Source organism: Coregonus lavaretus (assembly GCF_964263955.1).
Source record: "Coregonus lavaretus genome assembly, contig: SUPER_35_unloc_3, whole genome shotgun sequence".
NCBI classification, from domain to species: Eukaryota; Metazoa; Chordata; class Actinopteri; order Salmoniformes; family Salmonidae; genus Coregonus; species Coregonus lavaretus.
This window is the reverse complement of record NW_028167179.1, coordinates 679,118-706,792: the sequence shown is the minus strand read 5'-3', so window position 1 is coordinate 706,792 and position 27,675 is coordinate 679,118. Positions and strand designations below refer to the sequence as shown.

Genomic DNA, 27,675 nt, shown 5'->3' with positions numbered 1-27,675 from the left:
CCCCGGGACCACCCATACACAAAAAATAAATAATGTATGCACGCATGACTGTAAGTCGCTTTGGATAAAAGCGTCTGCTAAATGGCATATTATTATTATTATTATTATTAAACAAGCAAGTTTTAAATTCACCAGATGAAAACACTACACACGTCTCAATAAAGTATCTGCATGAACTTGATCAACTGCATTCATTTTCTCATTAAGTGTCTTGGGGAAAAATGTAAGTATTTGAATGAAAGTAATGAAATAGTTATTTGTGAACATCATATAATCTACACAGTACAAACACAATATGTAACATACTTTTTAGGCTATATACAGGGCCTTCAGAAAGTATTCATACCCCTTGACTTATTCCACATTTTGATGTGTTACAGTCCAAATTCAAAATTGATTAAATATTTATTTTTTCTCACCCATCTAAATACTATGTAAGTAAGCATTTCACTGTAATGTCTACACCTGTTGTATTCGGCACATGTGGCGAATCAAATTTGATTTGATTTGACTATAACCAAGAATGACAAAGTAAAAACATGTTTTTAGAAATGTTTGCAAATGTATTGAAAATGAAATACAGAAATATCAAATTTACATAAGTATTCACACCCCAGAGTCAATACTTTGTAGCACCTTTGGCAGCGATTTCAGCTGAGAGTCTTTCTGAGTAAGTCTCTAAGAGCTTTCCACACTTGGATTGTGCAACATTTGCCCATTATTCTTTCAAAAAATTATTCAAGCTCTGTCAAATTGGTTGTTGATCATTGCTCGACAACCATTTGCAGGTCTTGCCTCAGATTTTCAAGTAGATTTAAGTCAAAACTGTAACTCGGCCACTCAGGAACATTCACTGTCTTCTTGGTAAGCAACTCCAGTGTAGATTTGTCTTTGTGATTTAGGTTATTGTCCTGCTGAAAGGTGAATTAAACTCCCAGTGTCTGGTGGAAAGCAGACTGAACCAGGTTTTCTATGATTTAGCCTGTGCTTAGCTCCATTCAGGTTATTTTTTATCCTGAAAAACTCCCCAGTCCTTAACAATTAATAGCATACCCATAACATGATGCAGCCACCACTATGCTTGAAAATATGGAGTGGTACTCAGTAATGTGTTGTATTGGATTTGCCCCAAACGTAACACTTTGTATTCAGGACATAAAGTTAATTGCTTTGCCACATTTTTTGCAGTATTACTTTAGTGCCTTGTTGCAAACAGGATGCATGTTTTGGAATATTTGTATTCTGTACAGGCTTCCTTCTTTTCACTCTGTCAATTAGGTTAGTATTGTGGAGTAACTACAATGTTGTTGATCCATCCTCAGTTTTCTCCTATCACAGCCATTAAACTAACTGTTTACATGTCACCATTGGCCTCATGGTGAAATCCCTGAGTGGTTTTCTTCCTCTCCAGCAACTGAGATAGGAAGGTCGCCTGTATCTTTGTAGGGACTGGGTGTATTGATACACCATCGAAAGTGTAATTAAAAGGGATATTCAATGTCTACCAATAGGTGCCCTTCTTTGCAAGGCATTGAAAAACCTCCCTGGTCTTTGTGGTTTAATCTGTGCTTGACTGAGGGACCTTACATATAATTGTATGTGTGGGGTACAGAGATTAAGTAGTCATTCAAAAATCATGTTAAACACTATTATTGCAATTAGAGTCCATGCAACTTATGTGACTTATTAAGCACATGTGTACTCCTGAACTTATTTAGGCTTGCCATAACAAAGGGGTTGAATACTTACTGACTCAAGACATTTCAGCTTTTCATTTTTAAATAATTTGTAACATTTTAGAAAAACATAGTTCCACTTTGACATTATGGGGTATTCTGTGTAGGCCAGTAACAAAACATATACATTTAATACATTTTAAATTCAGGCTGTAACACAATATTGTATTATTTGCCTTATATATCACACAATGTCTGGGCCTTGCACTTCAACGCTCTTAGTTGTTGTGGAAATTGACCCACTACTGCTGTTTACTTTATGCATCTATGTCATCTCGCTGAGTCTACCTTTTAATGCAGGGTTTGATCTTAACTTCAAAAGCTATCGAGTGGAATGGTTACTTTCTATGTTATAGAGTGGAATGGTTTTTCTGCTGGTGCATCTTGAGGTATCTCCCCTCTGAGAACCTCTTCCCACAGTGCTTACAGTCGAATGGCCTTTCTCCCGTGTGGACCTTCAGGTGCATCTTCAGCTGGTGCTGGCGGGAGAACCTCTTCTCACACTGGGGGCAACTGTAGGGTTTCTCCCCTGTGTGGACTCTCTGGTGCCTCTTCAGGCTGGATGATTGGGAGAAAGTGGCCCGGCACAGGTGGCAGCCGAATGGTTTCTCACCCGTGTGCATCCTCTGGTGGATCTCCACCTGTTTGTAGAAACTGAAGGCTTTCCCACAGAATGAACACGGGAAGCGCTTCTCTTTGCCACCGGATCTACTGATAGCGTTACTACTACTGTCATTTGTCAATCGGCTTGTGTAGCCATTTACTGGTGAAGCACTGGCATTGTCTGAGGTTTGGTTTAACATTAGGAGAGTGTGAGAAGGATGAAGGCCAGCGAGTGTTTGTGTTGTCGCAGGGTCCATGTTCCAGTTGATAGATCCTATAGAAGGCAGGCTGAGGGCAGCACCTGTTAGGGGGTTAACCTGAGGCACCATCAGTGTCTCTGAATCACAACTATAGGAGCAGGACGGAGCATCACTAGCAGAGTCTGTTTCTGTTCTCTCCCGCCGCATACAGACACGTCCCCGTCCCCGCAGACCAAATCTGCGCCTCGCACTGGTCTCAGCCAGTCTGTTGTCATGGAGACTAAGATCGGTTGTTGTTTTGTGTTCGAATGTCTGTTTCTGGTTGTGGTTAACAGTGTTGTTACCCAGCCCAGAGTTGAGGATGCTGTCCCATCCACTGACCTCTATGTGGCCTCTGGTCCTGCCCTGCTCAGTGATGTTGTCCCCTGGGCTCTTGGCTGCACCGGTCTGGGTCTGGGAATCCAAAATGGTTGCCCAGTCTCCTCTGTTAGCCTCCAGCCAACCACCTGCGTGAAGAGGTTAGAAAACAGACTTTAAAAACATGGCAGAGAAAACTCTACATATGGAGTTTTTTGTTGTTGTCAATTACCGGGTCAAGTTCATAGATTATAATGATTAAAGTTTATGGATGAAGAAAATATAGGAAAAAAAACAATAGCCAGGCGCATCATTATTCCCATTGAAGATCTATTACTATATGTAGGCAGGTAGCCTAGCGGTTAAAAGCATTGGGCCAGTAACCGAAATGTTGCTGGTTCGAATCCCTGAGCTGACTAGTTGAAAATCTGTCGATGTGCCCTTGAGCAAGGTACTTAACCCTAATTGCTCCTGTAAGTTGATCTGGATAAGAGCGTCTGCTAAATGACCAAAATGTAAATATGTACATTACCAGTCAAACGTTCGGACACACCTACTCATTCAAGGGATTTTCTTTATTTTTACTTATTTTGACTGGTACTGTATGTATCCCTTACCTTGCTCCCCCATCTTTAATTCACTCAGCATATCAATGCTCTCTGGTCCATCCTCTATCGTCTCCTCTTTGACCAGCAGCAGATCAGGCTTCCCATCCTCCATGTCTACTGACTGAAAGAGATACAGATTGAGAAGATGTTGGATCAAGAAATCTGATATGAACACCCTGCTGTGGAGCATCCTCTGATTCGGCAATGAGGGATTGCTATGAGTACTATGCAAACATGTTAGTTGATTTGATTTGATTACTTTAATGGTTTGATCATTCAAAGGCATGGTCTCACACTTAAAGGGCAACTCCACCACTTTTCAACCTCACTTTCATTATCTCCAGCACAATACCAGTGTCAACATACATTTACTGTATGTGGACACCTGCTCGTCGAACATCGCTTTCCTAAATCATGGGCATTAATTTGGAGTTGGTCCCCCCTTTGCTGAGATAACAGCCTTCACTCTTCTGGGAAGGCTTTCCACTAGATGTTAGAACATTGCTGTGGGGACTTGCTTCCATTCAGCCACAAGAGCATTAGTGAGGTCGGGCACTGATGTTGGGCGATTAGACCTGGCTCGCTGTCGGCGTTCCAATTCATTCCATAGGTGTTCGATTGGGTTGAGGTCAGGGCTCTGTGCAGTCCAGTCAAGGTCTTCCACACCGATCTCGACAAACCATTTCTGTATGGACCTCGCTTTGTCATGCTGAAACAGGAAAGGGCCTTCCCCAAACTATTGCCACAAGGGTGGAAGCACAGAATCGTCTAGAATGTCATTGTATGCTGTAGCGTTAAGATTACCCTTCATTGGAACTAAGGGGCCTAGCCCCTATGCATTGGGACAGGTAGCGTTCTCCTGGCATCCGCCAAACCTAGATTTGTCCATTGGACTGCCAGATGGTGAAGCTTGATTCATCACTCCAGAGAACACGTTTCCACTGCTCCAGAGTCTAATGGCGGCAGGCTTTACACCTATCCCGCTGACGCTTGGCATTGCACATGGTGATCTTAGGCTTGCTTGCAGCTGCTCGACCTGGAAACCCATTAGGTATGTGAAAACGGCACATTTCGAAGTTTTGTTGAAAAAAATATAAAGTAAAAAAATTATACCCGATGACATTAAAAAAACAGTGATTTTCAAACACTGAGATTCGCAGTGACGTGGGGAGCAAGACAATACCCTCCCTTGGGCTAGAAACTCGTTGCAGGTTTTGAAAATTAATGTTTTTTACTTTTAATCCTACCCAGAGATGTCACAGAGAAGCATTTTTTTAGGACCTTATCTTTTTAACCACATATCATAGAAACTGGCTGTTTTCACATATGTAGACACTGGTTTGGTGCTGGAGATGATGAACATGAGATTGAAAAGTGGCAGAACTGCCCTTTAAGATGAAATGAATCAAGACCGGGGCCGTATCCACAAAGAGTCTCAGAGTAGGAGTACTGATCTAGGATCTTTCCATTTACAGTGCATTTGTAAAGTATTCAGACCCCTTGACTTTTTCCACATTTTGTTACATTACAGCCTTATTCTAAAATGGATTCAAATGTTTTTTTCCCTCATCAATATACACACAAGAAGGACAACCATCTCTGCAGCACTCCACCAATCAGGCCTTTATGGTAGAGTGGCCAGATGGAAGCCACTCCTCAGTAAAATGGCACATGACAGCCCGCTTGGAGTTTGCCAAAAGAGAGATCCTTGATGAAAACCTGCTCCAGAGCACTCAGGATCTCAGACTAGGGCGAAGGTTCACCTTCCAACAGGACAACGACCCTAAGGACACAGCCAAGATAACGCACAAGTGGCTTCGGGTCAAGTCTCTGAATGTCCTTGAGTGGCCCAGCTAGAGGCTGGACTTGAACCCAATCGAACGTCTATGGAGAGACCTGAAAATAGCTGTGCTGCGAAGCTCCCCATCCAACCTGACAGAGCTTGAGGATCTGCAGAGAAGAATGGGAGAAACTCCCCAAATACAGGTGTGCCAAGCTTGTAGCGTCATACCCAAGAAGACTTGAGGCTGTAATCGCTTCCAAAGGTGCTTCAACAAAGTACTGAGTAAAGGCTCTGAATACATATATAAATGTGATATTTCAGCTCTCAATTTTTAATACATTAGCAAACATGTCTAAAAGCCTGTTTTTGCTTTGTCATTATGGGGTATTGTGTGTAGATTGATGAGGATATATATATTTTTAATCCATTTTAGAATAAGGCTGTAATGTAACAAAATGTGAACAAAGTAAAGGGGTGATAGATTAATTTGTATTTTAAGAATAATGACTAAAGGATTTCACCCCAAATACAGTATAAATGTGTGAGGTGTTAGAGTTATAATGTAGTGTGAACCCACTAACAGAGGGGGGGAGTTAGAAACTGTTGAAAGCATTCCAGGGTGAAGGGGACTAAGAAACGGTTTATAGGTGGGCGGAGCAAAGTGCCTTTGTGTGTCAAGGGATATAAAAGCTGTATGTATGTTTTTTGGCGCCAGAGCTCTCCATGAATAAAAATACAGATCATTCTTGCTGGTTACGGACCTTTGTTTATTTCATGATTAAACCAGAGAATTTACACCCTCTGGGAATTATTCAGAGCATTAAGTTTGATTAATTAGAGATAGAAATTCTCGTGACAAATGGTCCTTCGAGCCGGATCTCAAAATACGTCTATCGTTCTGAGGACACCGAAAACCGTGCACGGGCGGATGATAGCATCCGTATAGAATAGACCTGGCCTTCGACGTTAAGGTTATAAACAGGCCGGTGATTAATCTTATGAACGATAAAGACGTTAACGAGATTGAAAAAGCATTTAAATCCGAACTGCAAGGAGAAGGTCAGTAATTTTTATTCATGAGTTTTGGTGTAATTATTTGAACTTGTTTGAGAATAGTAATTCTTGTGGAGGGCAGAGAATAGTTACCAAAATCTCATAAGAGAATTAAAAGGAATGGCCATCACCAAAATAAACTAGTTAATATTGAGATTGTACGGGGTACAGTGTTTACAATATAAACAGGAAGGGAGATAATTATCATCGTGTAATTGTTTCAAGGAAGGGACTAAAATAGGTAGCGTGAGAAAAAAATGGTTGTCCCATCCCTTTCACGAAACTGGGGTTTTAAAAAACTCTGGGTTACGGGTTGGATCATTTAAATGGTTAATTACAAAACAGATCATAAACATTGGCTCAAGAGTCGCACCAGATAATATGTCCCAGGAAAATAATTCTGGAATGAATTATTACTAAACGGGGGGGATTTCTTATTTTTCCACCATGGGAAATAAATATTCTAAAGAGGTCCGAGAATTAACGGGGGATAAAAGATATAGCATTATGTTAAGGGATCGAAGAAATATGTTTTATGGATCAATTTGGGAGAAGAGGTATGGATTTATTGGGCATCTCGATGTGGAGAAATTAGAGGCTAAACTGTGGAACGGATTTGAAGAGACAGCGAGGGGAGGGGCTAGACACAGCGAGAGTATGGCTTTTGGAGAGTCAGGAAAGACTAGAGAATTTTGTTAGAGAGTGTAAGGCCCCGTGTAAATACTGTAACAAAACAGGTCATAACCATCGCGACTGCAGAGCTAAGGGAAAGGGCAATGTCCGGGAAATGACAGTCTATTTTTTGGTTCCACGGGTAAAATGTTTGAAGAAGTGATTTGTGTCGATTAAGAATTGGCTAAAAACACCACGAAGCGATTATTTGAGGTACTTATACATTTCTAACGATATATACGTATGAACTTTCTCACCCAAACGTAGACGTACGTCATGGGTGAGAAAGTAGAGAATATTTACATTTGCATTTTTGGTCATTTAGCAGACGCTCTTGTCCAGAGCGACTTGCAGGAGCAATTGGGGTTGGGTGCCTTGCTCGGGGGCACATCGGCAGATTTTTCGCCTGGTCGGCTCGGGGATTGGAACCGGCGACCTCTCGGTTGCTGACACGGTACTCTTGGTTACTGGGCTACCTGCCGCCCCATATGAGTTTAAGGTTGTGCCGTTGTTTGATTATGTGATAAGGTACAGATCATTCTTGCTGGTTACGGACCTTTGTTTAATTCATGATTAAACCAGAGAATTTACACCCTCTGGGAATTATTCAGAGCATTAAGTTTGATTAATTAGAAATATAAATTCTCGTGACAAGGGGTCTGAATACTTTCCGAATGCACTGTAGACAGGTGTGTGCCTTTCCAAATCATGTCCAATCAATTGAATTTACCACAGGTGGACTCCAATCAAGTTGTAGAAACATCTCAAGGATGAATAGCACTGAGACCGCACTCGTGAAGGTAGTAAATTACCTTTTAATGGCGTCAGACCAGGGCTCTGCATCTGTCATCGTGCTCCTAGACCTTAGTGCTGCTTTTGACACCATCGATCACCACATTATTTTGGAGAGATTGGAAACCTTAATTGGTCTACACGGAAAAGTTATTCCCTGGTTTAGATCTTATCTGTCGGAAAGATATCAGTTCGTCTCTGTGGATGGTTTGTCCTCTGACAAATCGGTTGTAAGTTTCGGTGTTCCTCAAGGTTCCGTTTTAGGACCACTATTATTTTCATTCATTCATTTATTTTACCTATTGGTGATGTCATTCTGAAACACAATGTTAACTTTCATTGCTATGCAGATGACGCACAGCTCTACATTTCGATGAAACATGGTGAAGCCTCAAAATTGCCTACCCTAGAAGCATGTGTTTCAGACATAAGGAAGTGGATGGCGGCAAATGTTTTACTTTTAAACTCGGACAAAACAGAGATGCTAGTTCTAGGTCCCAAGAAACAAAGAGATCTTCTGTTGGATCTGACAATTAATCCTGATGGTTGTACAGTCGTCAAAAACTGAAGGACCTCGGCCTTACTCTGGACCCTGATCTCTCTTTTGACGAACATATCAAGAATATTTCAAGGACAGCTTTTTTCCATCTTCGTAAACATTGCAAAAATCAGAAACTTTTTGTCCAAAAATTATGCAGAAAATCCAGTCCATGCTTTTGTCACTTCTAGATTAGACTACTGCAATGCTCTACTCTCCGGCTACCCGGATAAAGCACTAAATAAACTTCAGTTAGTTCTAAACACGGCTGCTAGAATCTTGACTAGAACCAAAAAATGTGATCATATCACTCCAGTGCTAGCCTCTCTACACTGGCTTCCTGTTAAGGCTAGGGCTGATTTCAAGGTTTTACTGCTAACCTACAAAGCATTACATGGGCTTGCTCCTACCTATCTCTCCGATTTGGTCCTGCCGTACATACAGTGGCTTGCGTAAATATTCACCCCCCATTTTTCCTATTTTGTTGCTTTACAACCTGGAATTAAAATAGATTTTTTGGGTGGTTTGTATTATTTGATTTACACAACATGCCTACCACTTTGAATATGCAAAATATGTTTTATTGTGAAACAAACAAGAAATAAGACAAAAAAAAGAAAGAAAACTTGAGCGTGCATAACTATTCACCCCCCACAAAGTCAATACTTTGTAGAGCCACCTTTTGCAGCAATTACAGCTGCAAGTCTCTTGGGGTATGTCTCTATAAACTTGGCACATCTAGCCACTGGGATTTTTGCCCATTCTTCAAGGCAAAACTGCTCCAGCTCCTTCAAGTTGGATGGGTTCCGCTGGTGTACAGCAATCTTTAAGTCATATCACAGATTCTCAATTGGATTGAGGTCTGGGCTTTGACTAGGCCATTCCAAGACATTTAAATGTTTCCCCTTAAACCACTTGAGTGTTGCTTTAGCAGTATGCTTAGGGTCATTGTCCTGCTGTAAGGTGAACCTCCGTCCCAGTCTCAAATCTCTGGAAGATTGAATCTGGCCTTAATGGCCATGTACTGTTATAATCTCCACCCGGCACAGCCAGAAGGGGACTGGCCACCCCTCCAAGCCTGGTTCCTCTCTAGGTTTCTTCCTAGGTTTCTGCCTTTCTAGGGAGTTTTTCCTAGCCTTTGTGACATCTGCTGATGCAAAAAGGGCTTTATAAATAAAATGTGATTGATTGATTGATGAATAGCAAAGGGTCTGAAAACGTATGTAAATAAGGTATCTGTTTTTTATTTGTAATACATTTGCAAACATTTCTAAAAACGTGTTTTCGCTTTGTCATTATGGGGTATTATGTGCAGATTGATGAGGAAAATCATTATTTTATCCCTTTTAGCAGTGGTGTAAAGTACTTAACTAAAAATACTTGTAAGTACTACTTAAGTCGTTTTTTGGGGTATCTGTACTTTACTATTTATATTTTTGACAACTTTTACTCCACTACATTCCTAAAGAAAATGATGTACTTTTTACTCCATACATTTTCCCTGACACCTTAAAGTACTCATTACATTTAGAATGCTCAAGCAGGACAGAATTATGGCACCTATCAATATAACGCTTTGTCATCCCTACTGCTTCTGATCTGGCGGACTCACGAAACACAAATACTGTGTTTGTAAATGATGTGTTGGAGTGTGCCCCTGTCTGTCCATAATTAAAAATAATACTAAAATTGTGTGTCTGGTTTGCTTAATATAAGGAATTTGTTTATGTTAAGGTATCTTTACTTTTACTCAAGCATGACAATTGAGTACTTTTTCCACCACTGCATTTTAGCTACATAGGCAGCAGAGTGGGCAGCAGCTACGTTAAAAAACAATCCAGCACATGAACAGAAACCCGGAAAGTCGGGTTCCAGAAAATCCAGAACAGTTTTGTTTGTTTGTAATTTAAGCCCCTTTTTCTCCCCAATTTCGTGATATCCAATTGGTAGTTACGATCTTGTCTCATCGCTGCAACTCCCAAACGGGATTGGGAGAGGCGAAGGTCGAGTCATGCTTCCTCCGGAACATGACCCGCCAAGCCGCACTGCTTCTTAACACCTGCTCGCTAAACCCGGAAGCCAGCGCACCAATGTGTCGGAGGAAACACCGTTCAACTGACGACTGAAGTCAGCTTGCAGGCGCCCGGCCCGCCACAAGGAGTCGCTAGAGCGGGATGAGCCTAGGAAAGCCCCCCGGCCAAACCCTCCCCTAACCCGGACGACGCTAGGCCAATTGTGCGCCGCCCTATGGGACTCCCGGTCACGGACGGCTGTGAAGCAGACTGGGATCGAACCCCAGGCTGTAGTGACGCCTCAACACTGCAATGCAGTGCCTTAGACCGCTGTGTCACTCGGGAGGCCCCATAACAGGCTTTTAAAATGTAATATTGGTGCACAATTTTTACTTAAAATATAAAAAAAGGCACTCATTTTGTGGAATGACCCAGTTCACAGTTGGCTCACCTCAGTGAGACTGTGTGTGGTCCTGTGCTGCTCAGCTGGTTCCTTTGTGGGTTCAGGAGGTGGTGTAGTCTGGTTGTCCTCCATGAACATGGTCCCCTCAGGGTTCCCCAGACCCTCCTCACACCCCTCCTCCTTTACCAGCAGCACCTCTGGATCCTCCTGCTCCTGGAAGAGAGAGGTGATACAGATTACACAGACATACACTCCCTCATGTACGTACACACACACAATAAACACACTTTCAACATGGAGTATTTACCCATCCCCACTACTGTTAAGATAATTTATTAACTAACTATTTCAGTGCCTCTGTGTGTTTCCCAAAGTTTGTAAGACTTTGGTTCAAGAAACGGACAGAGCCTCAGTGCAATAGCCAGGTCTTTATTCAGAGAATTCTGCCCAGAGAATTCTGTTACCACAATTTCAGAGTCCATCTTTTATACACACACGTCATACAAAAATCCCACCCCGCTTTAGGCGGGCTGTATTTTTCCACTGTACACATCTAGTAAATAGTAACACAATGTAATCTCAACTTGCCCTACGCTCACACATTACTAGGTAAGTAGTCTAATGATTCTAACACATTTCACAAAGTGGAGTGTAATAATTAGTCATTACCAAATTCTTCTATCAACTACGTTTGAGTCCTATACTGTAGTTGCAGAATAACTTCATTGTTGTTAAACCCATCATGGTGGACATAAATATGATGTTGTTGGTAAATATACAGTTGAAGTCGGAAGTTTATATACACTTAGGTTGGAGTCATTAAAACTCGTTTTTCAACCACTCCACACATTTCTTGTTAAACTATAGTTTTGGCAAGTCGGTTAGGACATCTACTTTGTGCATGACACAAGTAATTTTTCCAACAATTGTTTACAGACAGATTATTTCACTTATAATTCACTATCACAATTCCAGTGGGTCAGAAGTTTACATACACTAAGTTGACTGTGCCTTTAAACAGCTTGGAATATTCCAGAAAATGATGTCATGGCTTTAGAAGCTTCTGATAGGCTAATTGACATCATTTTAGTCAGTTGGAGGTGTACCTGTGGATGTATTTCAAGGCCTACCTTCAAACTCAGTTCCTCTTTGCTTGACATCATGGGAAAATCAAAGGAAATCAGCCAAGACCTCAGGAAAAAAATTGTAGACCTCCACAAGTCTGGTTCATCCTTGGGAGCAATTTCCAAACACCTGAAGGGACCACGTTCATCTGTACAAACAATAGTACGCAAGTATAAACACCATGGGACCACGCAGCGGTCATACAGCTCAGGAAGGAGACGCATTCTGTCTCCTAGAGATGAACGTACTTTGGTGCGAAAAGTGCAAATTAATCAGAGAACAACAGCAAAGGACCTTGTGAAGATGCTGGAGGAAACGGGTAAAAAAGTATCTATATCCACAGTAAAACGAGTCCTATATCGATATAACCTGAAAGGCCGCTCAGCAAGGAAGAAGCCACTGCTCCAAAACCGCCATAAAAAAGCCAGACTACGGTTTGCAACTGCACATGGGGACAAAGATCGTACTTTTTGGAGAAATGTCCTCTGGTCTGATGAAACAAAAATAGAACTGTTTGGCCATAATGACCATCATCATGTTTGGAGGAAAAAGGGGGTTCCTTGCAAGCCGAAGAACACCATCCCAACCGTGAAGCACGGGGGTGGCAGCATCATGCTGTGGGGGTGCTTTGCTGCAGGAGGGACTGGTGCACTTCACAAAATAGATGGCATCATGAGGAAGGAAATGTATGTGGATATATTGAAGCAACATCTCAAGACATCAGTCAGGAAGTTAAAGCTTGATGGCCCCAAGCATGCTTCCAAAGTTGTGGCAAAATGGCTTAAGGACAACAAAGTCAAGGTATTGGAGTGGCCATCACAAAGCCCTGACATCAATCCTATTGAAAATGTGTGGGCAGAACTGAAAAAGCGTGTGCGAGCAAGGAGGCCTACAAACCTGACTCAGTTACACCAGCGCTGTCAGGAGGAATGGGCCAAAATTCACCCAACTTATTGTGGGAAGCTTGTGGAAGGCATCCCGAAACGTTTGAACCAAGTTAAACAATTTAAAGGCAATGCTACCAAATACTAATTGAGTGTATGTAAACTTCTGACCTACTGGGAATGTGATGAAAAAAATAAAAGCTGAAATAAATCATTCTCTCTACTATTATTCTGACATTTCACATTCTTAAAATAAAGTGGTGATCCTAACTGACCTAAGACAGGGAACTTTTACTAGGATTAAATGTCAGGAATTGTGAAATACAGAGTTTAAATGTATTTGGCTAAGGTGTATGTAAACTTCCGACATCAAATGTAAGTCAGCTATGATAAATCATCATCAGACAAACCTGACTAAACGATTGACTATATGACTTGTACAGTAGGTGTTTGTTAGTGTGTGGGTATGTGTAGGTATTAGGGCTGTCAAACAATGAAATGAATCAAGTTAATGGCATTAGTTAATTGCGATTAATCAACATTTTAGTATTTGCTCAAATATTGCCCCAAATATAGATTTTTCCATTTAAAAAGCAGTGCATTGAGGTACAGGCATACTTTGATTGTGACGGAAACAAAATTATCTACATCAGAATCTTTTAATAGCATTCTCACCATAAACAACACTAAAGTCACTAACATAGCTACAGCTATTAATGCTCCCAATGTTTAAGTAGGCCTACTCCCTATTGTCAATGTTCTTTTAGTTTAACACTTGCACACAGTACAGACACTCTTTCTCTTACACACACACACAGCTTTAAGTACTGTTAAAGCTTCAGGCAGGAAAAAATGAACTGTCTCTATGGTTACAAAGAACAAAGAGCTTTTAAATGTATGAAAACATTGTAACCATCTGTACTGTTCAGATAACTTTACACACATAGGCCTACACACTCTCCCAAGAAATGCATTTCACTGTACTAGTGAACATGACAATAAAAACTTGAAACACACATCCTCTCTCACACACACACACACACACAATCATACACACCCCACTCTTGCATATGCAGCCTACCTTTGAAGCATCTCTTTGAGGAGCGAATTCCTTTTCAGTTCTTCCTGTGCCATCCAAATGTGTGCATTGCCTAGTCAGTGTCAAGTTATCAGGTTGCTAGGTAACATGAGTAGCTAGCGAAATAATGTTGTTTGTTATCAAACCAAAAAACAGTAGCTTGCAAGTAGTTTAAAAACGTCCCGCGACATGCGCACCTATCCGAGGCAGAAAGAAAAAACATAGCTCCAGTAATATTGGGTATAACTTTCGCATGATTTTGGCTAGAGGTACACAGTCCAGCTATGTAAAGGTGCAAACATTGCCTGTAGCTGTGTTCCGTGTTGTGTTCTGCACTTAAAAGCGCTGGTGCGGAAACACGTGCACATAAAAGGTTCCATGCGGTGAAGACATGGAAACGCAATTAACGGCGTCCAAAAAATGTATGGCGTTAAACATGTCACGCGTTAACGGATGGCCCTAGTAGGTATATTTAGTAAGTGTAAATTGGTGATAAAGCTCTGTTGTGTGTATGCAGAATGGGGTGAGATCAGATGTGATGTATATTAAAGAGAATCTCAATTAAAGTCTTAGAATGAAAAGTCCCATTTTGTGTTTATTAAACATAAACAAGTTTTAAATACACCATATGAAAACCACACATACACGTCTCAACTAAAAATCTGCATGAACTTGTTGAACTGCATTTATTTTCCAATTAAAAGTGTCTTGGGAAAAAAATTCAGTTGGTGAATGGAAGTAATCCAGGCATTTGTAAACATATACCCTACACAGTACAAACACAATATGTAACAGACTTTAGGTTTATATCCCACAATGTCTGGATGCAATATTCTACCCAGGAATATTCAACACTGAAATCTGTTACCATCGTTATTCCAAATGAATCTGTGGATATTTTTTGCTGATGAAAATTTATAGATTTGTCTTTAATGCAGGGTTTGATCTAAACGTCAGAAGCTATCGCGTGAAATGTTTACTTTCGATGTTATAGACTGGAATGATTTTTCTGCTGGTGTATTCTGAGGTAGCTCCTCTCTGAGAACCTCTTTCCGCAGTGCGTACAGGCAAACAGCGTTTCTCCCGTGTGGACCTTCAGGTGTATCTTCAGCTGGTGCTGGCGGGAGAACCTCTTCTCACACTGGGGGCAGCTGTAGGGTTTCTCCCCTGTGTGGACCCTCTGGTGCCTCTTCAGGTCACCAGCCTCAGCGAAGCGCATGTGACACTGTGTACAGCTAAAGGGTTTCACCCCGGTGTGGACCCTCTGGTGCCTCTTCAGGTTGCCAGCCTGAGCGAAGCGCATGTGACACTGTGTACAGCTGAAGGGTTTCACCCCTGTGTGGACCCTCTGGTGGATCTCCAAATTATGGGGGCAGCTGAAGCCTTTGTTACAGAACATGCAGAGGAACCGTTTCTCTTTACTATTGCCTGATGTTGCTCCCCCTCCCTGAGCCTGGGCTCTAGCCCTGTCATTTGAGTTCAATACCTGATCAAAAAGGACGCGGCCGTGTGAATCAGAAGGCCCCACCGACGTGGACACTGGGTCGCGATCTCTGAATGCATGTAAAGGGGAGTGGGTCGCAACATTTAGATTTGTCTCCAAGCTTTCCCTGTAATCTAAGAAGTCACTGGTGTTGACCTGTGAGTGTCCTTCTCTTAAGTGAGTCTCGTCTGCATTCCATGTCTGCGGAGAGTCGCGCTCAACTTTCACAGTCACCTCATCTACGACCAGACCCTCCCCTTTCTTATCTAGGCACCCTTCAGAGTATACACTACTACTGTACTGGTTCCAGTCCCCTCTCATTGGATTAGTCTGTGTATCTAAGCCCACAGGCATGTTACCAGGTATCATCTCTGTCTCTGTAGCGTATGAACAGGACGGATCATTGCCAGTCTGTAACGCGTCACCTGAGTCCTGATGGGACAGAACCGTCCTCGGGCTACCGTAAAGTAAATACTCTGAGCGGGGAGCAGGTGGATAGCCCAGTCGCCCCAGCCCCGTTAAAGTCTCAGTCTCTGTCTCTGACTTGAGGACGGCGTTCTGCGTTCCACTGACCTCCGTGATGCTGCGTCGGGTCCTGGGCTGCACTGGGGCGGCAGTAGGATCCTCCGTCGCTACAGGGGGCGCTCCAGCCGCTCCAGTCTGGATGTCTGTGCTGTGTTGTGGGTCCTCCTCTCCTTCAGACCTCTCCAGCTTGACCCCAGGACCTGCAGCATCTGCATCTGCAGACTGACACAAGAAGAGAGGTTGTTATTGGATAACAATGTAATAGGGAATTCTCACAAGCTCCCCTATGGCAGATAAATGAGGATGTACATGTAAGCAAATGAATAGCTGAGGGGAGCCTTTCTGAAATAAACTGGCAACATTTTATGTACTGTAATTTTGATGTAATACTATTACACTAACCTCTATCACGATAAGGTGCTGGGTTGAGGTTCCACTCCCCTCATCAACAGTGATTGGTTGGTCATCTCTCCATGTATTGTATCCCGCTGGCTTCACAAAGCTCCTGTGGCCTCCAGTGCGATGTCCTTCACCTGAGAGAGTGATTGGGCGAAAAGAGGTGGTTAGGTTAGGTACTGTCAATGCTCAACTGTATATTGTACACTAAGGTAACATTTCTCATAACTTCTTGAAATACTATTTATTGATGATGTATTATGTTCCATGTGTCACATTGTTTTCATTGAGTAAATAATAGGAAATGCAGTAAATCAATAATCTGGTTAGAATAGGATAGTGTCTTTGCGCCAAAATAGCTAAGTAATCAGGTAAATTATTGTATACTATCCAAAAACTGACCAAGACCCAATTATGTGTAACACATCTGAACACATGGGGGAACGGGGCGACAGGCACTGCGCTATTTATGAACCGCGACAGGCCGCGTATCCTAGGCTTTCTGCAAAATGTACCTCTTGCCATTGCTCTGTATCGGTCGAGGATCTTGACACTACTGGGTCGAATGGCGAGGACGCGCTCTGGGATTGTCCTCTCAGCGCGCTCCCGTGCCACCTTCAGTTCCAGTAGTTTCCTTCGCAATGCCCTGTTTTCTTTCTGGCTTTGAGTTATTTCCAAACGAAACACTGCATAGTCATCGTCTACGAGTTTACAGATTTCTGCCACGGCTGCATTCGCTAGCACCTCCATAATGGAGGCTATTTGAGTGTGAAAAACCATGCAGTTAGCCATTGTTAGCGAATATTAGAAGCTAGCGTTACCTAGATAGCATTTATCAACTAAGTCGTCTCCAACACGAATTATACACTACATGGAGTGCGTATGTGATGCTGTGCAGTTAGATTACTCATATTTTGAAATCCAGGGTGTTAATAAACGTCTAAATAACAACAATAAAAACGCTAACGTAGAAATTGTTCATGGTCACTGTGGTTTACTTCTTCTTCGTAGGTGGGGTTTAACGGCGGTTGGCATCCAATTGTGCATTACCGCCACCAACTGTACGGGGGTGAAAAAAGGAAACTCCATAGGTGGGTGGGAGATAATTACAAAAATTATCTCACACCTGAGAGTGTATCACTGCTCTTAACAGCACCTCATGGAACTCCTTTGCTGAGAAATCTTTTAGTCCCAGAAATCACTCTACCGCATCCACAATAATGCCCATCTTCCTGGACTTTCCCTCTACATTAGCTGTGCCATTGATCACCATTGCCATAAAAACCACAATGTCCACCTTCTTTACATGCAGCATATCTGGATCCTGCAGGTGGCCTACCCGACAACATCGGACCTTCTACTGCTTCTATCCTTTTTACCGCCTCCGCATAGGAGACAGACTGAATTCCCTGATTTTGGCCACCTCCATCTCTTTCACCGTATTCGGGAATTCCAAGGATGTTGCCTCATGTTCTCCACCACAGTTACAATACTTTTTCCTTTGCAATTCTCTTCTGCTATACAGTCTCCATCAAAGTGGTTTCCCCCACACGTCCCACATCTCGACTCCAGAAATGATTCCTTTAATAGGTGCCCTGCTCCGATTTAACTTTACCCAAAGCTTTCTCCATCACTTTGGATATCTTCAATGGGTTTAACTAGTCGGGCGTACATAGTCCCAGAAAACATATTCCTACCAAGATACAATGGGGAATTATCAACCCTTGCTGTTTCCTTTCCCACATCAATTTTGTTTATTTTTCAATTTCTTTGGACAAATGTCCATTCTTAATTTCCACTGCTAACCGATTCAAGCTCCATCGCAGACTAGACGCTATGTTGCGTATTGGTGCCTTTCACAGGTCGGAGTGTGAATTGCACATTTTGTCACAAAAAAGGGGGGGGGGGGGGGGGGGGGAATAAAATCGCACCACCATCTAACCCTACACCACTATACACCAAAAACCCACCACCCTATCCCACTACTTTAGCCCTACCAGATCTTACTCCAGGCCAACTGGTAGGATGAAACCCCTTCTCTTAAAAACCCCTGTAGATCTTCTGTGCTAAAATCTATTACACAACAAACATTTCTCTGCTGCTGCCACTACCACATCTATTTCCTGGGATTATGCTCCATCAATGCCGTACAATTAATAACCATAGCAATAAACGAAAGAAACCCTACCTTACTAAAACTCATCCTCTCTGGATCTCTCTCTTCAGGCCTACTCACTGAGGGGCTCCCAGTTGAATCCCTCACCCTTGGGCTAACCGCTACTCTCTTCACTGCCTCAGCATAGGACACTTTCTGCCCCACTTGAACTCTGGCAATCTCAACCAGTCTCTCTCTCTCACAGGGCATCTGGATCCCCAGCTGCATGGGCGCCCCCACAGTTGACACACAGTGCTTTCTCTATCCCAACTTTACACACCCTCTGACTATCCAAGTGAGACAAATTATATTTTAATATATTACAAGTATACTGAAGTATACTTAAATATACTACAAATTCATACAATATACTACACATACGAGATGTACTTTTCTAGTATATCTTAAGTATACTATGTTCACTATCATTCCACTTAACACACATATTAAAAGTGCATTTTAAATGCATTGTTTTTCTGTCTTTAAGTATACTACACTGAGTGTACAAAACATTAGGAACACCTTCCTATTATTGATTTGCAAAGCTGTCATCAAGGCAAAGGGTGGCTACTTTGAAGAATCTCAAATATAAAATATATTTTGATTTGTGTAACACTTTTTTGGTTACTACATGAATGAGTAGGTGTGTCCAAACTTTTGACTGGTACTGTATATATTTCTGTTTTGTTTTGTTTTTTTGGCCTGTTTTGCATGTTATTTTGGCATTAATACGTGCCACATATCAGTTTGCAAACAACTTCATTGAGTTAATAAAGCCGCATAGAGTTACATTAGAAGTGCCCATTCAAGTAGGCTCAAGGTTATTGGCCGTAGATAAAATTACGTAAAATCACGTTATATCTACCGTAGCTTTGATTGGACTGATCATGTCAACATCATACTTTCAAAAACTTAGCTAGCAAGCTAACAGTCATCATCATGAATCAAGTCGACAATCTACTGGTAAATCCTTGTCATATGAAGAGAAATTATGAAGAGAAATTATAGATAAAACGTATCAGTGCTCATCGGCCATTGGACATAAACATTACACAACAAGTTGTAAATCGTAAATTCAACTAGCCTGCTATTCAGTGGAGTGGGTGTGTGGTCCAAGTCTGGGTTTAAGGGTCTCTTTTCCAAGCTTAAAAGGATAAACATTCAACATCGCCCATGCTGTCAATCCAGCATGACTTCTGCCGCGTTCAAAACAACTGGAAACTCGGAACTGGGAAATCTCAGACACTCATACACTTAGTATTACTTTCTTAGGTACAGTATACATATATCCCTGGCATATTACATAATTTATGCAGCAGCATACAATACATTTTTGGACTCACCTTGTTGTGCTGTGCTCACTAGAACAGGAAGGTGGCGCGGCGGTCCATCGTGGGAAAACTTTGTCTTCAAAGTCTGGCATTCTCTGGATTTATGTTGCTTTCAAGACAACTGGGAACTCTGAAAGAAAACAAGCTCCGACTGGGAAAATTGGTTTTGAACAGTCATCCTACTCGGAATTCCAAGTCGGGAACTCTGGCCTCTTTCAAGAGCTCCAACCTGAAGATCACTGACGTCATGATTCGACCTTGTTTATTTCAGAGTTCTCAGTTGTCTTGAAAGCAACATAAATCCAGAGAATTCCAGACTTTGAAGACAAAGTTTTCCCACGATGGACCGCCGCGCCACCTTCCTGTTCTAGTGAGCACAGCACAACAAGGTGAGTCCAAAAATGTATTGTATGCTGCTGCATAAATTATGTAATATGCCAGGGATATATGTATACTGTACCTAAGAAAGTAATACTAAGTGTATGTTGTGTAGTAAGCTGTTAGTAGCCCATGTGCCTCACCCTAATAATTTGGTCCCTTTTCCCCTCATAATTTAGCCTACTGTTCTGACTTGGTGGTGCACATGTAGCCTATAGCCTGTTCTAGTGAAATGTCATCATCGAATATTGTAAGAGCTTTCATTATATGTCGACTTTATTTATCCTACGGTTATGACTTGGTGTACAGGGAGAATACTGTAAGAACGGCCCATGTTCTGAATTCTGTCGCTGTACATTTCAAAAGTGCTGAACAAATAATTATATTGACTATGTCCGTCCTAGCTCGCTCATTAATGTCTTCATCGAAATTACGAATTGCCTCTTATCCCCTCGTCGTCCCCTTATGCCATAGTTTGTACATCTCAATTGTCAGTAGAAACCACATTTGTTTAAGCAAGACAGCCATATCAGCTATTTTTAGTACATGAGGCTGATTTAACTGTTTTGCTGCCAGACAAGGCTCTGCTGATAGCCAGGTGTAGCAGTGGTAAGGTGTTGGGACTGCTTTATGTAGGCCCTAACAGTTTGTGGACACCGTTTGTCACCATTATAGTGCAATTAATGTATTGTTTAGTGTTGTGTATTGTTTAGTGCCACTCCAGCCACAACTTCTTTGTAAATATCCTGTTGTAACATTGGCTGAGAAGAACCCTTGGTCAATTAAGGTAACCTTTACATGCTAATTACAATAGCCAATGTGGTTAATGAGTAGTTGTCTATTTGTAAAAGTATACTTGAAACACATTATAAATACACTTCATTTGTAAAGAAAATACAGGAATTCCATCTCATTGATCATGCTAGTATACTAATAATACAATGACGCTGATTGGTCAACTACATCAAACTTACATTTACACTGAATTTGAATTTGAGTATACTTCTAATTTGAGAAATATACAATGTACGTAAGGTGTATTCAAAATATATTTGTTTAGCTATTTATCTAATATACTAAGAATATACTTAAGTACAATTTTTTCTCCAATTTAGATTTATATGATATTTTATATATATCAACGTATATTTATCACAGACATACTTCAACAGTGAATTCGGAAAGTACTCAGACCCCTGGACATTTTCCACATTTTGTTATGTTACAGCGTTATTCTAAAATTGATTAAATTGCTTTTTTTCCTCATTAATCTACACACAATGCCCAATAATGAAAAAGCCAAAACAGGTTTTTAATTTTTTTTGCAAATGTATAAAAAAAAAAAAAACGGAAATATCACATTTACATAAGTATTCAGACCCTTTACTCAGTACTTTGTTGAAGCATCTTTCAGCGATTACAGCCTTGAGTCTTCTTGTGTATGACGCTATAAGCTCGGCACACCTGTATTTGGGGAGCTTCTCCTATTCTTCTCTATAGATCCTCTCAAGCTCTGTCAGGTTGGATGGGGAGCATCGCTGCAAAGCTATTTTCAGGTCTCTCCAGAGATGTTAGATCGGGTTCAAGTCCGGGCTCTGGCTGGGTCACTCAAGGACATTCAGAGACTTATCCTGAAGCCACTCCTGCATTGTCTTAGCTGTGTGCTTAGGGTCGTTGTCCTGTTGGAAGGTGAACCTTCACCCCAGTCTGAGGTCCTGAGTGCTCTGGAGCAGGTTTTCATCAAGGATCTCTCTGTTCTTTGCTAAATTCATCTTTCCCTTGATCCTGACTAGTCTCCCAGTCCCTGCCACTGAAAAACAACCCCACAGTATGATGCTGCCACAACCATGCTTTACCGTAGGGATGGTGCCAGGTTTCCTCCAGACGTGACGCTTGGCATTCAGGCCAAAGAGTTCAATCTTGGTTTCATCAGACCAGAGAATCTTGTTTCTCATGGTCTTTAGGTGCCTTTTGGCAAACTCCAAGCGGACTGTCATGTGCCTGTCTCTCATGTCGGGATGTGTGTTTTTTCCTATATTATTTTATTTTTAATCCCAGCCCCCGTCCCCGCAAATAAGAATTTGTTCTTAACTGACTTTCCTAGTTAAATAAAGGTAAAAAATTAAATTAAAATAAAGATCAATGGAAACAGGATGCACCTGAGCTCATTTTCAAGTCTCATAGCAAAGGGTCTGAATACTTATGTAAATAAGGTATTTCTGATTTTTATATTAAATACATTTGCAAACATTTCTAAAAACCTGTTTTCGCTTTGTCATTATGGGGTATTGTGTGTAGATTGATGAGGGAAAAAAAACTATTTAATCAATTTTAGAATAAGGCTGTAACGTAACAAAATGTGGAAAAAGGGAAGGGGTCTGAATACTTTCCGAATGCGCTGTACTTACCTAGCATGTTAACTAACCCTAACCCCCAGCCTAGCTAATGTTAGCCACCTAGCTAGCCTAGCTAACATTAGCCACAACAAATTGAAATTTGTGTAATGTACACAAATACATTATGAATAAAGAAAACTGTGTAATACACACGAAAAAGTGGATTTTTTCATGTGCCTGTCACGAATTTTGAATAAGTAATTTGTGTCCATCTCACAATAAGCTGTGATAGTGTGTTGCATGGGACCAATACTTTACATGTTGCGTTTTATATTTTTGCTCAGTGTAAATTTTGAGAAATTATTTGCCTTGCGCCTTGTAATTCCGTTACCAAAAACCCACATTACTTTAAGATATTTTCTAATTTCTCTCCCTCACAAAGACGGAGGATAATGGAAGTTCACAGAAGTAATAAGTATACCTACCAATTAGTTGTAGTATTTTTACTGAAATCAAGTTTGTTTATGAATTATTAAGCGATTAAAACTCGTAATTCTGTTACCAATTCTGTAACGGAATTACTGAAAAATCAGTAACGGAATTACTGCAATTGAATTGGCTTCAATGGGAAATCATAGTAGGCACAAACAATGTTCCCTCTCATTTTTTCCAGCACTGAGCAAATTTCAGGTCTGCTGAGCGCAAACTTGAACGTTGTGAAAATTCTGTGCAACTTCCAGCGCCTGTTTACTGTGAACACTGAGGCTGTACCTGCTTTAAGTTACAGTTTTAACAGTGGCCATGTAGGCTACTGTGGCTATTTAATCATAATAATATGCCATTTAGTAGACAATTTTATCCAAAGCGACTTACAGTCATGTGTGCATACATTTTTACGTATGGGTGGTCCCGGGGATCGAACCCACTACCCTGGCGTTACAAGCTCCATGCTCTACCAATTGAGCTACAGAGGACCACAGACCTACCAGAGAGGCCTACCATCAAAAACAATGGAGAAAATGCATCCCATAACATTTTAACATGGAAATAGCTGTTCTATCATTCAGCCTACAGTAGCAGCCAATGTGTGGTGTTCAATGTAGGCCTACATTCCATGAGACTTTTGAAAGAAAACATGCAGGGCTTGAAATTAACCTGTTTATCCACTTGTCCTTCAGACAAGGCGGTGACTGAAAATGTTGTTGTGTTGTTTGATGCAAGAAACCACTTTACAAAATCAAATGCATTATTATTCCCATACCATTATTACAGAGAATCAGACAAATTATGCTACCCTCTGCCTACTGGCTACTTAGCTTATTCAAACCTGTCTCAAAATACAACACTGCCCCTTTAAGACAAAAAAATGCTCTTTACCTGACTTGCTTTTCAAAGATGTCTAGAAATGTACACGTTTTGTGCTCTTGTAGGAAACAATCACTCCCCTATTACTGACTACAAATGATCTATAATTGGACTAATAACTCACTAACTAGCAAAGTATATGAACAAAATGTGCACACGTGGCTACATACAGCTCTCGCTTTGATCTCAAAACAAGCGCATCTACTCACGACTGCTCATGCTGTAAACACAATCCAGTTCAAAGTAAATGGCACAGATCCATATATGGCAATGGTCTATTTGCATATAGGCCTACTGCAGCTCTGATTGTTTATGCCGCACCAGTCTGTGTAGAGTACGGGTGAGTAGTGCGTGTCAATGCAATGGAATCCTACTCCGATGCGTTCTGCCACAACAAAATCTCTTCCATAGTTTGTTTTGTTTCGGTATGTTGCATTGAAAGTGGCTAATATTGCATTGATTCGATCACAATTGCCACAGTAAAGGGAAACGTTGATAGTGTTAACAGGGAAAACTCTAGAACAGTGGTCACCAACCTTTTCTGTGTCAAGATCGCATTGAGTCAAAATGCAAGCCGAGATCTACAGCTTAGATTTTTTTTACGACTTAAAAAACGTAAGCCTATGCAACATTAACCAATTCAAAACAGTACTGTAGCAATGAGGTTTGTGCAGTAGGCTATAGGCCCAATTCATTATCACTGCATATTGGCTTTGCTTGAATTGCAATGCCAATGCATTGTTGTTTGGGCCATAAAAAAAATATATATTTCAGAATTTGAGATAGCTATATGATCACAGCGGTAATAGATCCATTGTTGTATTACTTGTGAAGCACAGCTGAGTGAGCATACATTTAAATAATTTGCTTTTTATTTTTATTTTACTGGGCTGACGGTGCCTGCATCTGATGGTCAGTCTCAGCGGAGGGAGAGAGCAGCAGACTGAGGGTCCGCTTCTCAACATCCCTCCGCTCTCCCTTTCCTCCACTGACACTGACCAAAAAGGGACACCGTCTTCCAGCTGATGGCGAAACTCGAGTTGCACCACATTATTTGTGCCTCATGCACAAATTCATGTTGTTACTCCGATGAACAGAAAAAGTGAATATTTCTCTATTAAAAAAGACCCAAGCCGCTAATAATAACAACAACGCAAGCCTATAGATACACTTTCCTACTTTCATTACTGCTGCAGTGCTTGATGAGTGTCTTTAAATCCTCAAGGTCCTTGACCTCTTGAGAACCAAACCACCGATCAAAAAGACATGCTTGCTCCCTTGCCAATTCAACATGGCTTTGTGATTCTGTATTTTGTCATTTACGGAACTGTTGTCTGTATGCCTCTGAGATCAACTCATAAGCCTGAAAGATAGCAGCTTTAACAGTGTCATAATCTGAGCTCTGGTCAAGAGATAAAGCAGCGTACACTTTGGAGGAGCAGTGACTAAATACACTACATGACCAAAAGTATGTGGACACCTGCTCATCAAACATCTCATTCCAAAATCATGGGCATTAATATGGAGTTGGTCCCCCCTGCTTTAACAGCATCCAGTCTTCTGGGAAGGCTTTCCACTAGTTGTTGGAACATTGCTGCAGGGACTTTAGTGAGGTCGGGCACTGATGTTGGACGATTAGGCCTGGCTTGCAGTCGGCGTTCCAATGAATCCCAAAGGTGTTTCGATGGGGTTGAGGTCAGGGTTCTGCGCAGGCCAGTCAAGTTCTTCCACACCGATCTCGACAAACAATTTCTGTATGGACCTCGCTTTGTGCACGGGGGCATTGTCATGCTGAAACAGGAAAGGTCCTTCCCCAAACTGTTGCCACAAAGTTGGAAGCACAGAATCGTCTAGAATGTCATAGTATGCTGTAGCGTTAATATTTCCCTTCACTGGAACTAAGGGGCCTAGCCCGAACCATGAAAAACAGCCCCAGACCATTATTCTTCCTCCACCAAACTCGCAGCCATTTTAGGGATGTGGCAATCCGCTCAAACAGAGTAAAATATACGTCCACCTCGTTTTCGTTGAAAGGCGGTACAAGTCGGCTGTTCCGACCAAGATCAAACTCTGTTGAGGGTGCAGGATGGCCTGACTGGATTCGGAGTGCTTCCAGATCCATCTCTCTCAATCGAATGGCATGCTCATGTTCCTGTTCTAATCTGGCTGCACATTCTCTTTCCCTTTCCTTGTGCTCAAGCTCTAGTTTCTGTTTCCTTTTGCCTTTAGTTCTATCTCTCGCAGTTGCACATCTATGGGGTGTACTCTACCACCCGTAGGAACCTTTTCATCATCCTCCCTCTCCGGAAGGATTTCCACCTCCACCAAAGCAGTATAGACCAGCTCTTTGAATACTGCTTTTGAATCGGCATGTGCAACTTTGATGTAATGACGAGCAGACTCTTCTTCGTACATTTATCTAGCATCTTCCATGTAGGGTTTTCCACAAATGCTTCCAACTTAAAGTCCATGGCTTTTTTTTTTTTTTTTTTTACTTTATTAGCTTGTGTGTTTATGCAACTTTCAAAAATGATTAGAACTCCTCAGGGTGGATGTCAGTGACAGAAACTCTACCACAAAAGTGTCTTTTGAACACTCAAATATCTGGGCAAAGCAGAGCTTCAGAGTAGGCGATTAGAGCGACTACCATACTCCAGGGCATGAAGATCTCGGACGAGCCCCCATTTTGTTACATTCCCCAGCAAGAAACGAAAAACGAAACAGGTGGGTTTCTAGGAGGGTTCCTGAAAGACACTCATGGGGGTGTCCACTGAAAGTTGACTAGCAACACTAAAATATACCCACCATGAGCGCCCATTAAATTTGCCCAAGAAAAGGCAAACGAAATTAAAACCCACACCAAACTTAAAGATAGGAAGCAAACTAAAAAGTTGAGCAAAACTAAAACAGGGAACATCAGATAAAGGATTGTTTTTTATAAATCAAATACCGAGCACCAACTGTTAGCCCTCCACATCTCTCAAGCCAACTGGAGCACTGGGCCAGCCGCTCTTAAATATCACCTGTGCCAGCACAGGTGAAACACCTTCTGACTAACGAGATGACAGGCCAGCACAGGTGTAACACATACTGACAGTATAATGTACTCTACTGTACTTAACTCTACTGTGCTGTATGGTTCTCTACTATGATGACCAAACTTATGAAACATAGACGTCTATGATGGTTTCAGATTTTGTCTGGTCCGGATCAACCAAATGTGGTCTTGTTTGGTGGTGGAGATCATTACAATAATAGCCAGTGTGTAGAATAATACCCAAATATGAAAAATACGGATAATACATATTTCTCTACCTTTGTGTACCTATTCAGGATACATCACCATGAAGCAAATTATATTTATATCCATAATTATGCATTTCTGTATAGTATATAGATCAGGGACCCATGATGTAATTCCATTACTGTAATTCTGTTACCGGATGAAAATGTATTAAGACCACATTTATTTTGGTTCAATAACCAAAATAAATGTGTTCAATACTTTGTCAGGTAAGCATGAATTAAGGCACTGTCATTTCCTCATTATAAAAAAAAACATAATCAAACAACAGGACAAGGTTGTCACTTTTCATCAATGAAGCATTTGTACAGATGCCATAACACCGACCACCACCATATCATCTACTCTGCCTCATCATACTCATTCTTTCCTCAGTTCATCTCATCCAGTTCCCTACTACATCCAAAACCAACAGAAATAACTACAAACCAACTAACTAGGACTACATTATACAGTGCTATGAAAAAGTATTTGCCCCCTTTCTAATTTTCTCTACTTTTTCATATTTGAGAAAACCAAAAACTGCATTCCACAGTAAGAGCATCATACCAAAGGTCA

At 41.4% G+C, this 27,675-nt stretch overlaps 1 protein-coding gene across 1 annotated transcript; it reads right to left on the bottom strand.

Moving 5' to 3' along the window:
• Positions 1–14,413: 14,413 nt before the first annotated feature.
• LOC311110330 (uncharacterized protein) lies at positions 14,414–17,257 on the bottom strand. Its single transcript, XM_084188875.1, has 3 exons — positions 16,764–17,257; positions 16,255–16,385; positions 14,414–16,074 (listed from the first exon to the last, which is right to left on the bottom strand). The coding sequence occupies exons 1-3, from the start codon at positions 17,038–17,040 to the stop codon at positions 14,833–14,835; spliced, it is 1,650 nt and encodes a 549-aa protein (XP_084045001.1). The 5' UTR covers positions 17,041–17,257; the 3' UTR covers positions 14,414–14,832.
• Positions 17,258–27,675: the final 10,418 nt, after the last annotated feature.